Source organism: Sceloporus undulatus, chromosome 6, assembly GCF_019175285.1.
Source record: "Sceloporus undulatus isolate JIND9_A2432 ecotype Alabama chromosome 6, SceUnd_v1.1, whole genome shotgun sequence".
In the NCBI taxonomy this organism is placed as follows: Eukaryota; Metazoa; Chordata; class Lepidosauria; order Squamata; family Phrynosomatidae; genus Sceloporus; species Sceloporus undulatus.
Window position 1 is genome coordinate 60,343,133 of NC_056527.1, and position 18,946 is coordinate 60,362,078.

Below are 18,946 nucleotides of genomic sequence, written 5' to 3' on the forward strand. Positions count from 1 at the left end.
CCCCCATGTAAGCCAAATACTGCACATGCTCAAGTCCCATTCAAGTGAAGGGGGCTCGTGCATGCGGCGGCACAGCTGCGTGGTGGTGCAGCAGCGCATGCATGCCATGGGCGCATACCCCATTCATCCAAATGGGATGCGCCACCCCATGCGCTCCCACGCAGCTTTGCACATATACTCAAAGCCGTGTATAGCGTGCCTGCATATAACCAAAAGGAACCTTGTCTACTCAAAAGGGTCACGCTGTACAAGCCTGCTGTCATGGTTAGATTACTTTCCTGTGAAGTTTGGTTTGTCAGTAGTAGATCCTACCTGCAAGGGTGTGGAACTAATTAAGATGGTCCACCCTAGAAACTTACAGAATCTGAAGGATTCCTGAATTCTCTGAGGGTTTTTCTGGCTGCTAGGGATGGCAATTCTGTTGAGGCCTTGGTCTCACTATGATGAGATGGAAAAGGCCATTGATGCAGTTGCTCCTAAGACCCAGTCCAGTGCTGTGGAGATTATAATTACTGTAATTGGAGTACAGAAGATGGCAGTGAAGCAGGCTGGACTAAGACTAGAGCACAGGTGGAACAGATATGACTGCTAATGGAAGAGATATGACTGCTAATTGGCAAAGCACCTTCATTGTGCCTACTATGCAGCAATTAAGGGGGCATGAAGAACGTATTATGCCTCCTCTAGTCTATCTTCAACACACCTTTCAGTAGAGCTTTTCCAAGTGCTAAAGAATCTATTAGAGTAAAGTTCAGAGGACCAGGATTAGAACCCCTGGTTACCTCCTCTGATAAATTTGCCAGGCACTTTGAAGAGGAACTCATCCACGTTTATTCAGAACTTGATGCCAGAGTTATTGCAGTGTTCTAGAGATGTGTCCAGTGAACCATCTGGTCCATTTTCCTGGGGCCAGTTTCATTTGTTTCAGCCTGATTATGTTGACAGCAAGACATTTGAATTGGTGCATCTCATCACTCGTGGTCTTGGCCCTTGTCCATCTTGGCAATTGTTTTAAAAACCATTTTAAATTGTTTTTATTGTAAGTCACCCTGAGAGTGCGATACAGATATTTAAATAAATAAATAAAATGTCGGAATGTAATGACCACTTAGTCAGGGATGAGTAAGTGGAGTTTTCTACTTTCTGGATGAAGAAACTCACAAAGGGATAATACATTGGTTAATACATTGGTGAAGTTGCCTCTGGTCAGTTCAGGGTGTAACAGGGGCCCATCATCACATCAAGCTGTGCCTGTCACCACCAGTGATGAATGTCCACAAGCCCCATCTCTGCCACATCTGTGTCATTATATGGATTTTATTATAGCATTCATACATTTCAGAAGACCTAGTAATATTTTACTTTCCAAAGCACAGAATTATCATGCAGGCCTTTTGATATCTGTCTCTTGTTAAAATACTGTGTTTCATGCCTTCAGCTTGGAGGTACATGTCATTCTGACTTGTTAAAAACAAGAAAAAAAACTATGATTATATGTAGGAAGGTATAGGTACAGCTGTTGTGAAATATCTTTCACAAGAAGAGGAGGAGCAATTAACAGACAATTTTGAGAAAACAGCAGAAGAGAAGTGGTTTAATGCTCTTCTTTAAAACCTCACACTTCACTGTTGCTAGAACAGGAGTATTGCAGAAGACTCCGCAATTCATTTTATGAGAATAACCAAGAAATGTGTGTGTATGAAGGATTCTCTACTGTACTTAGAGATGATGACTGAATTTGAAGATAACCTGGCCAAAGGTCCTTCATGCCTGCCCATGCCACCCTTGTGGGACTTCCCAGTCAGCTAGCCAGGCAGTAGGCCAGCATCCCCCTTTTGTTAATTTTTATACTAGGGCAGCAGGTGCTCTTGTGAAACGCTGACCAAAACTGCACATGATTGTATTATTAATTCTACAACTTTGGGGTGACGGTTTTGTGGCATCTGGAGAAACTTTAATAATTCTCTTTGTAGTGTGTTGAAGTAAAAATTGATTTTTTTTGAACATTTAATCAAGGTCTCATTTCTTGTTCATCAGTGTCCTAGTGTATTTTAATCATGTAGTAACATAGAGTCTTTAAATGTTGGTTACATCATCTTAACATATATTTAGGTTTTAAAAGAAAGAAAATTATTACTAAACCCATTATTAACTAAAGGAGAATACCCAGCCAGTGCTGGGCTAGAAACTCTGTGTGTTCTATTATTTGTTATCATTTACAGAAACACCTTTTGTTATCTTCTGGATAAAGTTCTTGTCTTCATTTGATGTAGACTCTGTGCATGGGTGTGCACATGTGTTCGGCAGCTTCTTCTTGCTGCTTAATTTTGTTCCTTTGAAACTTGGAGACTTGGCTCTGACCAAAGCTGCACAGCAAGAGCTTGGAACTACATGGAAATACTCAGTGATGATACATTTTGAAACTAATCTTCATTGTAACAGCTGGCTAAACACCTAGCCCTTGCTGTCATTGATTTTCTCTCTGCATGTTATACTCCAAGGTAAATCAGAGGGTAAATTTAGATCATTTATGAATACACCCATTGTGCCTGAATTTATTTGCTCATATTCAGTTCTACAATAAAACACTATTTTGATCTAAATTGCACAATCACTAAACCAGGGGTGGGGATCATGCAGGCTTCAACACATTGTTGGGCTGCATGTCCCAGCAGCCCTGCCAGCATAGCCAGTGGTGAGGAATAGGACAGGAACAGTCTGACAACTTCTACAGAGCCACATGGTCCCCTGTACTTAACATACAGGTTTTCTATTGAGATAGATAAGTTACAGCAGTATGTGATGGGGGTGGGGAACCATTATTTTTCTACAATATGCCAGGGATTGGACCATCATCTTCACAAGGACAATCATTGGATCTTTCTTTCATGGAAATTCTGAAGTCCCAGCCAGCAGAGGTTGCTGAGACATGATGGGAACAGCAGATCAAGAACACCTGGAGAGCCATACATTCCGCATCACAGATAGAGGTTTTGTACAACCCCCACCAAACCTTAATTTCCTCCTGCATTTTACTGTGTCTCCAGTAGAAGATTATAAAGAAAGGGGCATTCATATTTTAGACATATTTATTTGTAAATACATCATTTGTGCTACCTTACCCTACTTGGTTTGACAAATGTATTGTTTTAAATTGTATTGCATCACACTGTATTATTGTGTCATAAGAGGGTTATTTTTTATGGAAATTTAATGTTTGATTTGTATGATGTATGTGATTTTGTTGTAATCCCACTTTGATATGTAGGGAGAGGTGGGGTATAGAAATAATAAGTTATTATTATTACCCAAATTTTATTCACAGTTTTGGTTGTTCAGAAAGTTTGTGACTAAAGGCCAAACCAGACATTTTAATATGAATCTCTTTCTTCCCTGCGTGCCCCAGCTCAGATCTAGCATTGGAAAGGAGAAGGCCAGGGAAAGTTTTCAAGAGTGTAGTTTGAGGACATAGGGGGACTGAAGGAGTAGGTTTTCTCATTCCTTGTGTATTCCACTTAGTATAGTCCACTCCCCAATTTATAGCCAATCCAGCTGTATACCATTTTCATAAACATTCTTTATCTAGTTTGGCTCTGAATTTGTTTTGCAGTTTGTTTTGGAGTATTTTTCAGGTGCTAGAGCTACAAAGTGTATAGGCTTAGCAAGGATGCAAAGTGTGATGAACGACTGTTGGCTTCTGCACTGGAGACGATAGAAGAGGAAGATGTATAGGTTGTGGAGACAGAAGGAAAAACACAGAGTTCAGGTGGTAAAGAGAAGCACACATGCAAAAGTTGGTTTAGAGGCCCAGTCTGAGACATAAAGCCATCATAGTGCAAACCAGTGCTGTACCAGATGTTCTGGCATTGTAGGAGACAGGCACAATGTCCTACTCCTGTTCTATATATAGAAGCCAACTGGAAAGAAAGTTGATTCTTCTTTCAGTACTGGTTCAGGAATGTTTACTACATGCTAAAGACTAGTAGGCTAGTTTAGCGGGTAGGGCAGCCTGTGCATCCTTTCATCTTCAGTTGTGTCACTAGCCACAATGCTACTCTTAGTTGTCCTCTGTTGTACCTTAGTAATTTACTAAGAGCCATCTTGAGAGTTTCATCTTCCAGCATTTTGGATTGTCTTAACATAGGGTTTGCACGGTAAAAGATATTTAAAAGAAGTTTTCCATCCCTCCTCTTGTGCACTACTACTAAGTGTTAGCTATGGTGCCACTTGTGTTGTCTCAAAGATCCTCCATCAGTGTCACACCCCCCCCCCCGCCACTACAACTACTGTTCAATAGCTGACGGGAAACCTTACTGTTGCTGTCAGCATAGCCTCTTGCTTCACAGTAGTGCACAATCTCACCACCACAGAGAGATAGTGTCATTGGTGGGACCTTTACTCATACTGAACAATATCTTGAAGCAGTCTACAAGAGCAAATAAAGGTAAAAACCAAAATTCTCCATGACACATTCCTATTTACAAGGTTCTGAATTTGTGCAATTACACCATTAATGTTTCTGTTTCTGTTCTCCTTTAATTTACCTTCAAACTCCTGATACTTTATTCATACTTAGCATGAACAGCATGTGAAACTGAATGAAACAACAGCAACAGCAAAAGAAAAACAAATATCTTAAACCAGGAGCAGTGGTGAAATAATAACCAAGTTGGGACCCTGAAATGGCCTGGTGAATTTGTTCTTGAACTATCATTTTATGAAGGAACAGACATTATATGAAGTTAAGCTCTTATATAATGAGATACTAACTTCCATGCATTGGAACTCAAAGTTTGAGCCAAGCAGTAAAACCTATTGATTTCTAGTCAAAACTAAGCATTGTTAAATTCATTGGGACATTCCAGGGAAAATCTATACATAATGAGCATATTCCTCTCTAGGAGGACTGGGATCTCAATGAGATGTGTACTATTCAGGTTATCACAGAACTTGGATAAGTTCTCAGAATCCCTCAGCCAGCATAGTCAAAGAACACATAGATGGGTGGATTTGGGGAACTGTAGTACGAAAAGGTAATTATTTAAAGCTCTGGTTGTTCATAACACTGACAGAGAAATGTTTTGGTGTGAGAGGAGACTGACAGATGAAAATGTACCCTGGGATTTTAAAATAAAAATCAAAGGGATCTGAAGCATCAAACCTATACCAAGCCTTGAACTATTTGTAACTCACAATGTTGCTTATAAATACATTGCAGCCTTGAAAAGAGCTTGAGAACCACTCACTCATCAACCAAGTCTTGGTTGTTCTAGCCAGGCAGCAAAAGCAGGAGAGGTATTCATCCCCTCGTGCTCCTTTAAGCCATGGTGGATGGGCTGCATCCACCTTTCTGTCAACCATCTTGCCTGGTATCTTGTAACAGCTGTTTTTAGCAGTTCTATGTGAGACTTTGCCCATATCAAGTCACAGCTGGCATCCTTATAACGCATAAATTGCCCTGCTTTACCACCAGAGAAAGGCAGAATGTAAGCACTGTCTTAGATTTCAGCTGTTGAGCACTTGAGCATGGGAATGTTACATGTAAACGTTCCTTTCGGATGCCATGTATGGTGGTGTTAAGCTGTAGGCTTAGACCGTTTGTGAGCTAAAATTAAATAAAACAAATGTTTCTTCTCCCAGTTGATATATTGGATGCTGCCTGTCCTTCCTATTCACAAAGACTTAAATGTCTTTGTTGTTCATGCCAACAGATCTAATTGTGCCTATTCTTGGTTGTTGTGCCAGTTTGTATAAACCATTCTTTGCTATTGACCTATTACACTGAATTTTCATCATATGATAAGACTTTAAAAGTTTCAAACATTTTTCATAGATGCTATATATATCACACACCTTATCTGTTCCTTGAACCCACTTAGGATAGGTGTGCCAAAATGGTGTCTATTTTGAATCTTTCTAGAAATAAGGACATAGTTCAGGAATAGAGTGGAATTAATCTCTGGCTTTGGGGTCTCTTTTCAACTGGGAAGTGAAGGCATACACAGGACTATATGCAGGAGAAGCAATGAATAGCAGGACAAATGTATGCTTGTAATGCTCCTGGATATACAGAAACATTGATAAATTATGACAACTTCCATACCCACACCATGATAATTTCCATATCCACATCCCTTAATAAAGGCTGGAAATGTAAGCCGCTGCTCTGTTGTTGTTGTTGTGTGCCATCAAGTCATTTCCATCTCATGGTGATTAGCTCCTAATTTATCTCAAATCAAGGCAATTTTTCTCTCTACCAAGAACAGGCCTTTTGTAATGTTAATTGGCCCTAATTGTCTTTTCAAAACCAAGACATCCCAAATGTACATTTCAGTCAGCTCAGAGGGAACTGCAAACCTTGCCAGGATTCCGATACTGTTATTACTCCTGATGAGAAAAGAGTCTTGATGCTTTGACTTTGGCCCTACAAGCTCTGGCCTCAGTATCCGGTGGATTGCAAAAAAGAACTTGAATAAAACCCTTTCTTGTGTTTCTCAGGATGATATGCTGCCCAAGGTTTTAGACACTATGTGGATATACTAGTGACTGAAGCTAGGATCTTCTGCAAACAACATGTGCAGTATACCATAGGCTGGTGACCCTAATTCATAAGAGTGCTCTTTGCATTTGACAGGAAACAGTGGAAGGCAAATGTGTAAGATCACTTGACACATCTGTTCTTTTGCACCTTCAAGCATTTCTCATTTGCTTGTTTTAGGTTGTTCATCTTTCCAGGAGAACAAACAGGCTCTCCCACTTTGAAAAGCTTATGATGATATTTTTGAACAAATTTGGAACTGCGCTAGAAAAAAAGGACAGGTGTTAGAAGTTACCCAGGTTGTGGATATTTACTCTTAGTACATCAGGTTCAGGAGATATTTTTTTAAAAAGATAGTATCCCACTTGGTGGTGGTGGTGGTGGGGCACTCTGACAACAATTGTAAAATGAAACATTTGACAAGTCATTGAGGTCAGCATACCCTGGAGCTCATGAATAAATCATATGGCTTGAAACAGAGTCAGTTGATTCATATTCAACCCAGAAGGGTTTCTCTCCAGTAATGATCATTTGTCATTCAGGAGTTCTGAAATATATGGATTTCTCAGCAGCATTGACATCCAAAACAGAGTTGTGAAACTGTGTAGCATGTGTGATTGTACATACGAATGTGAAAATTCAGTATGCAAAAAATAAGAGCTCTTAGAAAGTTTGTGGAAGAGTAATAGTAGATGAGGCACTGTTTAGAAACACAGGAATCACAAATGGTAAGAATCTGGGATTCCAGATCATCTGGCTTTGTTTCTGTAATGGGCCTGTTGCATTAGGAATCATCTATTGATCTATTTTTAACTTATGAACTTTGTACTGACTTCTATGCAAATAAAGGTTGGAGTAGCTTTACATCCTTTACATTCATTGGAGGGTTGCCATCCTCTTGACACTATGGGTAGCATATTCAAAACAGAAAAAGCACTGCAAAACAGTTGGGGAATATTGGGGAGAGGCTACCAGGCTAGGCTGGCCCCTTCTGTGGTGGTTACTGGAAGGAAGAGGAGACTTCAGGCATGAAATAAAGCAGAGGTGGGGGACCTATAGGGGATAGTAGAGCTGGCAGAAAGAGGGAGGTAATCTGCAGTTGGGACAGATATCAGATACCCCTCTATGTGCACAGTTAGGCTAAATAACACTGATTGGATGGGGTAAAATCCCATTCAGGGATTTAACAGACAGGAGCAGAAGGAAGCACCACTCATTAATTGCTAAGTATAGAACTTTCATGCCCCATGTCCCTTCAACTGAATATACATGCAACTTGTTATGAGTGATTATTTATCTTTGACCATGATTGAGCTTCATTTGATTTATGATTGATTTATGTGATGGCATTATGTCAGATTTATTATTTTATTTATTTATTTATTTATTTGATTTCTATGCCACCTTTCTCCCTTGAAAGGGACCCATGGTGGCTCACAAATAAAAAATCTAACAAACATGTTACAGTTGGCCCTCCTTTTTCATGGGGGATCCATACTGGACCTCCTCACTAAAATGGAGTTTTGCCTATATTCAAGCCTAATTGGCTTGAATATATGTGCGGGGGCATGCACCCTATTCATTCTCCATTCGTTGGTCCCTCATGCATAAGCGAGGGATGTGAGTCTAAAGACAGTGAGAATGGAGGGAGGACTGTACAATAAAACAATTAAAAACATCAGCTAAAAACAATACAAAATTACAAACATTAAAACCACAATAAAACCACAATACTCACACCATATAACAAACACCCCATATAAAAGCCAACCTATGATTACACATTAAAAGCTTGCCTGAATAAAACCATTTTTGTTTGCCGACAAAAGGCAAGCAGGTAGGGGACCAGTCTTGCTTGTCACGGAAGGGCATTCCAGAGGGTGGGAGCAACCACCATCACAGGCCTCACCAGGCAATCCTGTGATGGTGGCAGGATGGAGAGCAAGCCTTCTCTTGAAGATCTTAGGACTCTAGCAGTTTCATATGGGGAGATACAGGCGGGTTATAAACTGCCGCTTTGCGGCGATCTGCCACCGCCACTGTTTGCTCTGTAAGGGAGCCGCTGCAGCCAAACCGCACGGCTCCGTTACGGAGCAAAAAAGAAGCTCCAAAATGGAGCTTCTTTAAGTGGCGCCTCTATAACGTCGTGAGGCACCAGGGGCGGTCTCGCGACTTCATAGACGCCGCGACACGTGCGGACGCACAGCGTCCGATACGTAAATATGGCGGCGGCCGTGTGGAACGGCCACTGCCATATTGTATGTACAGAATACGTACTAGGGTTAGGGGGGGTGCGGAAGCACCGCCCCTTCCTAACCCTAGTACGTATTCATTACGTACTAAATGGCGGTCTGTAACCCGCCACAGTCTCTCAAATAGTCTGGACCTAAGATTTATGACTGATTTACAATGGCATTGTGATGATTGATTTACAACTGGATTGTGATGGATTTATGACTGAATCATGATTGATTTATTACATGTGTTATGGAATAAACCTGTGGCCATCTTTGTTAATGGTAATGGTGTTCAGCCCCCGTTGTCCCAGTGCAAAACACCACACAAAAAGGATGCTGTTGTATCAAGATTTTTTGCAGTATTTTCAGAATGTGTATGTGTCCATTGATAATATACAGCAGAAAGGTGCAAACACATTTAACTGAAATGTGCAAACTGTATGCTCTGATTATAGTATTCTTCTTTCTACAAATGATACTTTTACTTTCAGAATCAAAGTATGCAGCTTCTCACAATTATTTTACTTAAATCACTAGTTCAGAAGGAGTATGCAGGCAGAGTCAACCCATGCTATAGAAAAAGAATGGGGAAGTATTGTCATCTCTAAATAAACTGGAGGCAATGTATTAAATTTTTCTGATTTTAGTTTTGTCAAATGAATTAATTTAAATACAATTAGTTTTCAAAGTACCTTTGTGTTATTTTACATCTTTTTTAAAAATTTAGAGTCATTGGTATTGTATAGATTATATTTCTGAATTGGTGTCCGTTCCATTTGATGAAAAATGGGCAAGCAATTCATTGAAAGATATGGGAAGAATATCCTATCATGTTATCCACAGGAGTCTAGCATCTTGAATGAAATAATACATTATAAAGTAAAAAGGTAAAGGTTTCCCCTTTGACAAGATTGTCAAGTTGTGCCCAACTGTAGAGGGAAGTGCTCCTCTCTGTTACTAACTTGAGGGAGCCAGTGTTGTCAAGGACCTCTCTGATCTCATGGCCAGCATGACTGCACAAAATGCTGTTACCTTCCCACCAAAGTGGTACCTATTTATCTACTTGCACTTTTACATGCTTTCAAATGGCTAGGCTGGCAGAAGCTGGGACTAGTGATGGAAAGTCAATCCATCACGTGGTGCTTGAATCTCGACCTGCTGACCTTGTGATCATCAGAGTCAGCATCTTAACTGCTGTGCCACCACATCCCAACTTTATAAATACATGCATTTGTTCAAACATTCAGTAACCCAGAATAGCTTGTGTTCCTGCATTGCCCTTTGGTTTTATCCATCTGAAAAGCTCTCAGTTAATTGTAATTCATATTTAGTGATATGGCGTGTCACAAGTCTTTTCCAAACACAATTATAATTTCGAATAGGAATGGTAGCGTATGCAGGCAGTTATTCCTCTTAGAAAAATAAATCTACTGTCTTGGAGTATTGTTTTTGGGTTCAGTATCTGTATCATCCTGATTTAGTTTACTGTAAGTCTCTCTTGCTTATATTTTCAAGCATTTAATCTCTTAAAATATGCACGCTTCCATTGCCTGCCATTAGAGAAGATGAAGATCTGCCTGGCTAAAATTCACTGCCATTTCTTTTTCTGTTCTCCCTACTCTACAAGGTTATTGAAGTAAACATCTGCTGTAAAAAGAATCCTAGGTGAACTTACTTTGCATGTTGCATACATCACATTCTTTGTGAACAATGTCATGCATATTTTTACATCAGTAGTTATATCCTATTTCTGAGAAGCAGTGTATTCCATGCTGTTAAAAAACACTATCCGAATAACCACAGTGTCCTTGGGTTAGTTTCATTAAAAGTCTGTAGGCTTTTAATGAACAGAAAGCATCCTTGGGCCAGACAGATTTACTTGTGATGACAGTAAACTCCAATAAACCACCTAAACCACTAAAAAACCCATTATTTCAAATCCATTGGAATGTGGCTACTGCAATAATTGAAACCAAATAATGTATTTGAGGTGACGATGACTGTCAAAATCATTGCAAGGTACAAGCACATACAGCTCTGAATTCAGTTTTGACATATCAAGATTCTACTATGAGGTTATGATTCCCCTATCCAAGGTACCTTATACAGTTTCTACATCATTTGTGTCCATTGGGGGTCCCCCCACCTCCCAAAAAGCATGTTATATTTCCAGTGCATGTAAACATTTTCATTTGTAATTTGTAAATGGGGGTGAGAGTCTGAGTGTATTGTCGGATCTGTATTATTTGTTCAAATCTCATAATCAGTTCACATGACTGTTATTGATGTGTTTAAGCCAGCATGTTTATCCATTAAAATTATAGTTTATCCTGTAAGCTGTTCAACCTAGGCCTATGTTGTGGTTTATTCTGTGTTAGTTCATATCAGTTTGCAGGTGGATTTCAAAGCATAGTGACTTCCAGTTCCAAATTTATTGAAATAAATATAATTCAGTTTGTGCAGTATAGGTGGCCTTGCCTCTCATCTCAATCAGTATGGTCTGTACATTGGAACCAGCAACTCAATTAAAAATATACAACCAAGACCTATTTAGTTAAAGTATACAGAAGAATGTAAACACCAGTGAAAAGTAACAGTTATTCTGTGGATGAATACCAATGCTTTTAAATTACTAGAAAGATGAGACCAAGGAGGTAAATTTATGCCCAAAATTAAGTTTATAAAGTAACAAAATAAGGTATGGCCATTTGATTCTGTCAGCAGTCTTTAAAGGATACCCATACTGCTCTAGTACTATCAGAATGCTGATGTTTCCAGTGGTGGAAATGTAGGAGAATGGTAACCATACACCTCCCATAACCTAACAACAATCCCTTTGTCAAATGAAGGTTAAATACTGCACAATTGCAAATAAAATGGTAGGAATTTCCCCTCCTTTTCAGTTCAGCACCAATAGTAAATATTAGATTTTCCATTTCTTTTTCATGGAATCAAATTATGTAGGTAGGTAAGCAGATACTTAAAAAAATGTCAGCCCTTGCAAGGGTGCTTCTTTGTTCCCCTGTAATTACTTACTTGTCATATGGGACAAATTTGTCATATAGGATTAAACCTCTCCCTCAGTATGCCATTTTAATCTAATGGAAAAGTTGGTGTATAATAAAGTTATGCTAAGTGAGGGATCTGTATTTTCTTTGTTCTTCCTATAGGTTGCACAAGACAAAGGAAACTGCTCTTTTCAGAGAAACCCAACTCCATGTGTCATTCCTCAAGAAAAGGACAACATTTTTCACACAATATTTGCCTTTTTTACCAAGTCTGGCAGAAGAGTCCTGGTAAGAGTCCATACTTAAAGAAAAAAGTGCTGCTTTATGCAAGATCCCATTGCTACAGTAGAGCTCAGTTACTATGTGTGGCACTTTCCATCCACATTTGGCAACAAGAGAATTTTTTCCTGTCCCTGTTGATCCTGTTGTCTGCATCATGGTCCACATCCTGAAAGCATTTCATTACAAAAGGATGTCTTTGCCAAGACTGTGATCTCTTGAGTAGAAAAAATGTATAAAAATAAAGAAATAATTTATCCATTTCTCATGCATTCCCATTTGAAATCTCAAATTTAGATTCTTTTTCAATGCAGAATTATATCCAGTGGACCCTTGCTTTATACAAAGGATCCGTTCTGGACCCCCTGCATAAAGCAAAAAACGCGTATGCTTGAGCCTCCTTATATCCAATGGGGCTCATGCTTTCTGCGCAGCTGTGCACACACCCCACAGCCGCATGCATGCCCCACAGCCGCGTGCACCATTGGCAAGCCCCATTGGATATAACGGGGCTCATGCTCGCTGCATGACAATGCACACACACCAGGCATTTGCCCATTTCCTGGGTGGCTTCAGCTGAAAGCCATCTATAAGGAGCGTATGGTGTGGTCTCACTGTACTAGATTTTTTGGGGGGGAAGGATAAAATGGACAGAGATTTAGAAAAGTGAGAGACCTTTCAGAGCCCTAAATCTAATATTAATTTTACTTAGAGTATATACATCAAAGTGAATGGAATTTGTTAGTTGTGATTAACTTAAGTACTCTAGGTAGACTAATGTTTGATGCAGTGCAACACATGATAAATTCCAGGATTTCCTTTGGGATAGGAAGCAGATGCCTCTTAGTAACAGTTTCTCAAGAACATCAGCTGGGAGAATATTCATGTTATACTTAAAGGCTTTCCATCTTACTGGTGGTTGAGGGAATAGAATGCTGGACCAAATAAGCCTTCATTCTCAAAGTTTCATCTTATGTTCTTATACTGTATAGGTATAGGTGATAGGATTTCCTTATGTTTAGGCCAACATGTTGTTATTGTTCTTGTGTGTCTCCAAGTCATTTTTTACTTATGGTGACCCTAAGGTGAACCTATCATAGGGTTGTCTTGGCAAATTTCTTTAGAGGAGGTTTGCCATTTCCATCTTCTGAAGCTGAGAGAGTGTGACTTGCCCAAAGTCAACCAGTGGGTTTTTATGCTCAACTGGAGATTTGAATCCTGATCTCAAGAGCCATCATCCAGTGCTCAAAGCACTACACTACAATGGCCTTGTTGTGTGCCTTCAAGTTGCCTGTCAATATATGGCATCCTGATGAATTGCATAGGGTTTTCTTAGGCAAGAAATACTCAGAGGTTATTTTGCCAGTTACTTCCTCTGAAATATAGCTTACAGCACCAGGTACTTTTCCATCTTAGTATTATCTGTGTTGGCAGGCAGCAGCTTTCCAGGGGTTGAAGCTTAGGGGTCTTTTCAACTTATCTGAGAGCAAATGTTCTGTCACTTATCTATGATCTTCCTTTGGGTCTTCTGTAAAATGCTGCTGCACTGGATAAAATTTCTTTACCCAGAGCCTGAGACTTTGCATATAGGAAGCTGTGATGTATTCTCACTTCTCTAGTTAGGGTGAGGTGAAGTAGAAGAACATAAAAGAGGTGGAACCAGGTTTCTCCTTTCCATTTCTCCAAAATCATATGCTTGCATATGATGGTTGCCTTATACATCATCTATTCATGTTCTTCTCACTGTCTTTGGAACTATGGACCTTAAAGTAAAAGGAGTTTATAGTCTAGATCCACTAAGATTCTTGGCAGAGAATAAAGCCCCATCAGTAGTGCTTGCGGGAGCAAAGGCAGTTTCTTTCTCTCCTGGTTCTGCTCTCCTTCTTGTTCCAGTCATTAATGGACCATGGGGCTGTGCCCAGCTACAGTACAACTACTCTTAGGTATACAGGAAGGAAGAGGCAGTCTTTGTTTATCAGACAAGGTCATAGAGTCAGTGTAAATGTCAGAAGTGTGTGTCTATATGGCTATATGGATTTTTGCTGTCATTCTGAAAGTTGTAAAACTTAGTATCACAATGAGGAACTTGTGGCACTGCAAATGTTGTTGAACTATACTCCAATCATGCCTTCATGTTGGCCAGCCTGTCTGAGACTAATGAGAAGTGGGAAACAGGAGCTGCTTTATCAAAGGATAAAGGAGATATTTTTCATGAAGTTGAACAAGAGTTAACAAAAATACAGTTAATGTTATCCTAAATACAACAGCTGAGCAGTGGCTACTTTTTATTCCCTTTCCCTTTATTTGCTTGACAGCTTTCTGCTTGTCTCCCTTAGGATTGTGAAAGACCAGGCAGGCCTTGCTTAATTATACATTGCAATTTAAGCTCACTAGCGAAAGCAGAATCCCGCAGCATAGATGTCCAGATGCTATTGAATACTGAAATACTAAAAAAGGTGAGTGACACTGTCTGAATTATAATTTTAAGTGTTCTCTGCATAATCTAGCACATGGTGAGAATTAAACTGGAATTATTTACATGCTTCTGCTTGAGCAGAACTTAGAAACAGAAATTTTAAAAAGAACTGTTACGTATTTATATACCTCTGGTATTTCACACCCCTAAGGACCGTGGCTGTGAATTTTTTTACACTATAAAAACCAAACAACACATAAATGTGTGGTTTAAACTAGCAGAGGTGCCCAGCTTTGTACTTAAAACATCCCTTAGCCCTCAAACAAAGTTATGCAGCTGTCACAATTAGACACATTGTGCCCATTCTGTCTGAGTGAAGATATATGCACTGGGACTACTACATGTGCCTGCTGCCATGCTCCTTTCTTAAAGCCACTTAAGTGAGGGTTCTCCATATTGGAGGAAGACCTGGAACGGGGGTGGGGGCTGGTCTGGGGGCAAAGTCATGGTGATGCCCCGGGGCGCTGTGATGTTGTGTGCTGCTTTATATAGGGTGCAGCATTACAGCACTCCTCCGGCGCTGCATCCAGAAGATGCAGCACCAAAGGAGCACTGTATAATTGCGGCACTGTGGCTATCACACCCTTTCCAGGGCTCCTTTTGTGCCCATGGCCCCGATCTGGCTGAAGTAGGGGCGTCTGGAGGCTGCCCCCTCAGGGCTGCTTGTACTGCCCCTTAGTTCTTAAACTTTTAAGACATTGTAGTTGTCGTAAGGGTTTGTGTCAGGTGATGTATGAGGCAATTTCCTCCTCCTTCTCCCTATATAACATGGTGAACTTATCCTTGTGTACTTTGTTTCATCCTTAAAATCCTGAGCTGGAAGCAGCATACCAAAAATGTACCATGTATGCTAAGCAGTGCAAATGCATCTAATGGAACCCCCCCCCCCACACACACAGTATATATATATATTTAAAAAAACGCACAGCAAGAGTATATTAGTTCACACTTCCTGATGATGTTAGTGCCAAGGGACATTGGTCCAAGTGCCAGGTTAAGGCCAGCCCTACCATTCCAGCCACTTCAGGTGGCATATGCTTGGGGCAGCTGGAGAAGTGTAGCACAATGTAAGGTAAGAGGGCACAATGAGGGCATTGATCCCCTTATAAGAATTCTGCTCCACGAAATTTTCCTTCAGTCCTGAAATTTCTAGCTTTGTGGAAAGTGAAACACCAGTAATTATAAATACACAAAATTCCAGTATTTGCTGTGTTTGCACTCCGCTAGTAACATTGCCTGTCCCTTTGCTTGGCTATCTAAACTATATATCTAAGTGGTCAGTTGAAATTTATAATAACTCAAATGCTAGAAATTTGGAGACTGGAGCAGAATTTCATGGGGGGCATGATTGATGTGGGCAAGGCCTTAATTTTGCCCCCAGTAGCTATATCCCTGGGCAGCAGGAATGTTCTGGCTTTTCCTCCTGAGCCTTTCTGCCATTCCTCTCCCTTGGAGGGAAAAAACTGTGTATACCACACAGCTTGTCATCTCCCTCTAAAACGGTCTGCTTTTCTCCAGTGTGGTAGAGAATGTTATCCCATAACCAGGAAAGATTCAACTGACAATCAGGTCAGCTTTTGTGTATGGTATGGGGAAGATTTGCATCTTTTCTTTACATCAAACAGCAAAATCTCTTGGGGTGGCCCTGTAATATATTCTGTCACTAGCACCACCCAGAAATTATACTGCTATTTGTGTTCTAAATCGGTGCTACTCAAAGTGGTGATCCATGGATCAGTGTCAGTCAGTGAACTAGTGGCTGCCAGTCTGTAATAAATTTCCAGAAGAGAAAGAAACAGTTGTAGGCAGTGGGCACAAATATGTTGCCAGTCCCTGGCAGACTGAGGGGGAAGGGGGAACCCTTGCTGGTCCTTCACATCAAGTAGCTTCACTACCATATAAATTGTTTTGGAAGATATTGAAATGCTGATTTAAGACCAGTAGAGGGCATGTGATTCAACAATGTCTTAAAAGATTAACCAGCTGGGCCATTTATGTTTAAAATCTTTGTAGGAAATATGAGAGGGGTTCACTTTTTCAAGAAAAACCCCCACCATATATATGTATATGTGTGTGTGTGTGTGTGTGTGTGTGGATTTTTTTTACAGTGTGTCACACCAGGATTTATTTAAATAATAAAGAACATTTTATCTGATACTATATGCAAGTGCATTTTAGTAATTGCATCAGAATATCTGTTCCTAATTACCATATGCGGGAATCATTTGGATTAAGATGTTCTTTGCTGGTGGTGTTTGGCATCATGTACCATTCCTTTAATTGGGCAATGTATCTGGATGGGAGCATTTTTCATCCAGATCAGATCCAACTTTGAAAATGAAGAAAACAGTACTTCAGCATATCAAATTTAATGGGATGAGTTGGAGTTAAGTCTGCAATAGTGCTTTGTAGACTTTGACTCTGTTTTAAGGCCATAAAAGAGCCAGCAGTTAAAAGTTTTTCAAGGCTATCTGTTTGACAGTTCTCTTCAACTGTTCTTCAATCCTTAGGACAGTTCATCTGTCATTCAGTTCATAACAAGAGCAAAGGTGAGGGTGGACACAACCATCCGGGCAGTAGAAGTACCCAACGGGAATTCAGAAGATGCAACGGTGAGTGAATGAATTTGGAAGGTAGCTTGTTGCACATATGGAATGCATTAGATTAGCCTACCCTGAGTGAGGAATTTGTGGCCAGACCTAAGCTTAGCCTACAAAAATGAATGAACGTGCCTTTCTTTGAATTTACCAGCAGTACTGTTGCCTTACAATCCTCTTGTGGTTTTGCTTGCTGTGATAAGCCAGGTCCCTTTTGCAAATAATGTCATTCAGAATATGTTAATGCATGTTGTGCTGTGGGTACCCCCAGTTGTAAAGGCTTGAAATGTGCCTTAAGCAATAAGTTCAGTTTCTCAGGGTGATCGTGAAGCCTGCTTTAATCTAACACAGGTTTTTGGAAATTCAAGAAAGATGCTCACTTCTGGAAGATCAGTTCATATTATAAAATAGTTGCAGTGCAATCCTAAGCATGTTCCTTAGAATTCCTTAGAATTAAGTCCCACAGACTTGCTTCTAAGTAAGTGTGTTTCAGATTGCAACTATTGTTTTATTAACTATTGAGGCTCAAAAGGAACAGGCAAGTGAATGAACTATTTAGAGTTAAAGCCGTCTCTCCTTTTGGCTTCAAATGTTGCTGCATGTCCTTCCCTCCATTACTTGGTTAATTAATAGGTGAATCTCCTAGCTATCTTTCAGGGTTTCATTCTTCCCAAAGCAATTTATAAAGTAAAATAGTTAATATTACTATAAGATTATAAAACCATAAATAAGTCTTAAAGGACTTTAAGAGTGGATAGATAAGACTGTTGCTTCTTATCCACCACTTAATTTAAGTACAGATATACCTCGGTTAATGAAATAGACATCTTTTGGGACATTATTTCTTTAATTTGGTACAAGGGGCAGGATAAACATGACAACCAGATCAGGTAAATCTTGCCTGAGTAAACAAAAACATTTTGAACTGTTTAGAGCTCACTTGTAAGCTTCTTCTAAAATGCATCCAGGGATTATTTCTTTCTTTCCCCAGCTTCCACTTTTCTTATGATTTCCATTTTAGTGGCTGAATATAATATGTTGGGCATAGCTGGTGTGGGAGGCTTGCCTGCTTCTGCCTTTTCTCTGTATTTTCTGTTTGTGCATTCTTAGCAAGGGATTCTGGTGGAATCTGCTGTTTGCTTTGCATGATGTAGGCAGGCACACACAGCTATACTAATATCAGCTAGAGCAGAATCCCATTCTTTCCCAGCTAAAATAACCCATTTTTTTACATTATTTACTACAGATCCACTGCTTCAACACAACAGTGTTTCTCCAACCATTCTCCTAGTACTGCTGCTGCTGCTAAAAAGTTTGCACTTAGACAGAAGATGAGAAGAAAGGGGGGGACTGGGAGCACAAAAAAAAAAACCCTTAGTAAAAATACAGTCATCCCTCCCAATTTGCTGACTTGGATTCTGCAGTCTCGATTATTCATGGACGGCAAGCAGGAGGGACAAAATGGTGTGCGCACCCGTACGCTGCCATTCAAATCAATGGGCCTTGGCTATGTGTGATTTTCCAGATTGGTGCGTGGGGGGGGGCAGAATGGGTTCTCTGCAAATTGGAAGGGACAACTGTAGTTTATTCGTCAGAAGCTTTCTTAGCTGAGTTATTCCTGTATATTTCTGTAAGGTCTTATTTTTCATTTAGTTAGGAAAGTCTGTGGCCCTATCTAAGGAGAAGCCACATCTGTCCAAAATAAGTAAAACTGTATTTAGAAATAAACCCTAAGCAGTCAAGGTCTCCCCATATGTCTCTTTAATGTCTTTAGAGTAGAGTCTTTTTAGTGATAATACCTGCTCTCTCTT

The 18,946-nt window shown here is 40.0% G+C and overlaps 1 protein-coding gene across 1 annotated transcript in view; it reads left to right on the top strand.

The window, feature by feature from the left end:
* The window catches only part of ITGA9 (integrin subunit alpha 9), a 288,073-nt gene that overhangs the window by 241,205 nt on the left and 27,922 nt on the right, over nt 1-18,946 (top strand). Inside the window, exons 24-26 of the mRNA XM_042475622.1 lie at nt 11,946-12,071; nt 14,399-14,518; nt 17,049-17,150. Coding sequence (XP_042331556.1) covers nt 11,946-12,071; nt 14,399-14,518; nt 17,049-17,150 — 348 coding nt within the window. The remainder of the gene's footprint in view (nt 1-11,945; nt 12,072-14,398; nt 14,519-17,048; nt 17,151-18,946) is intronic.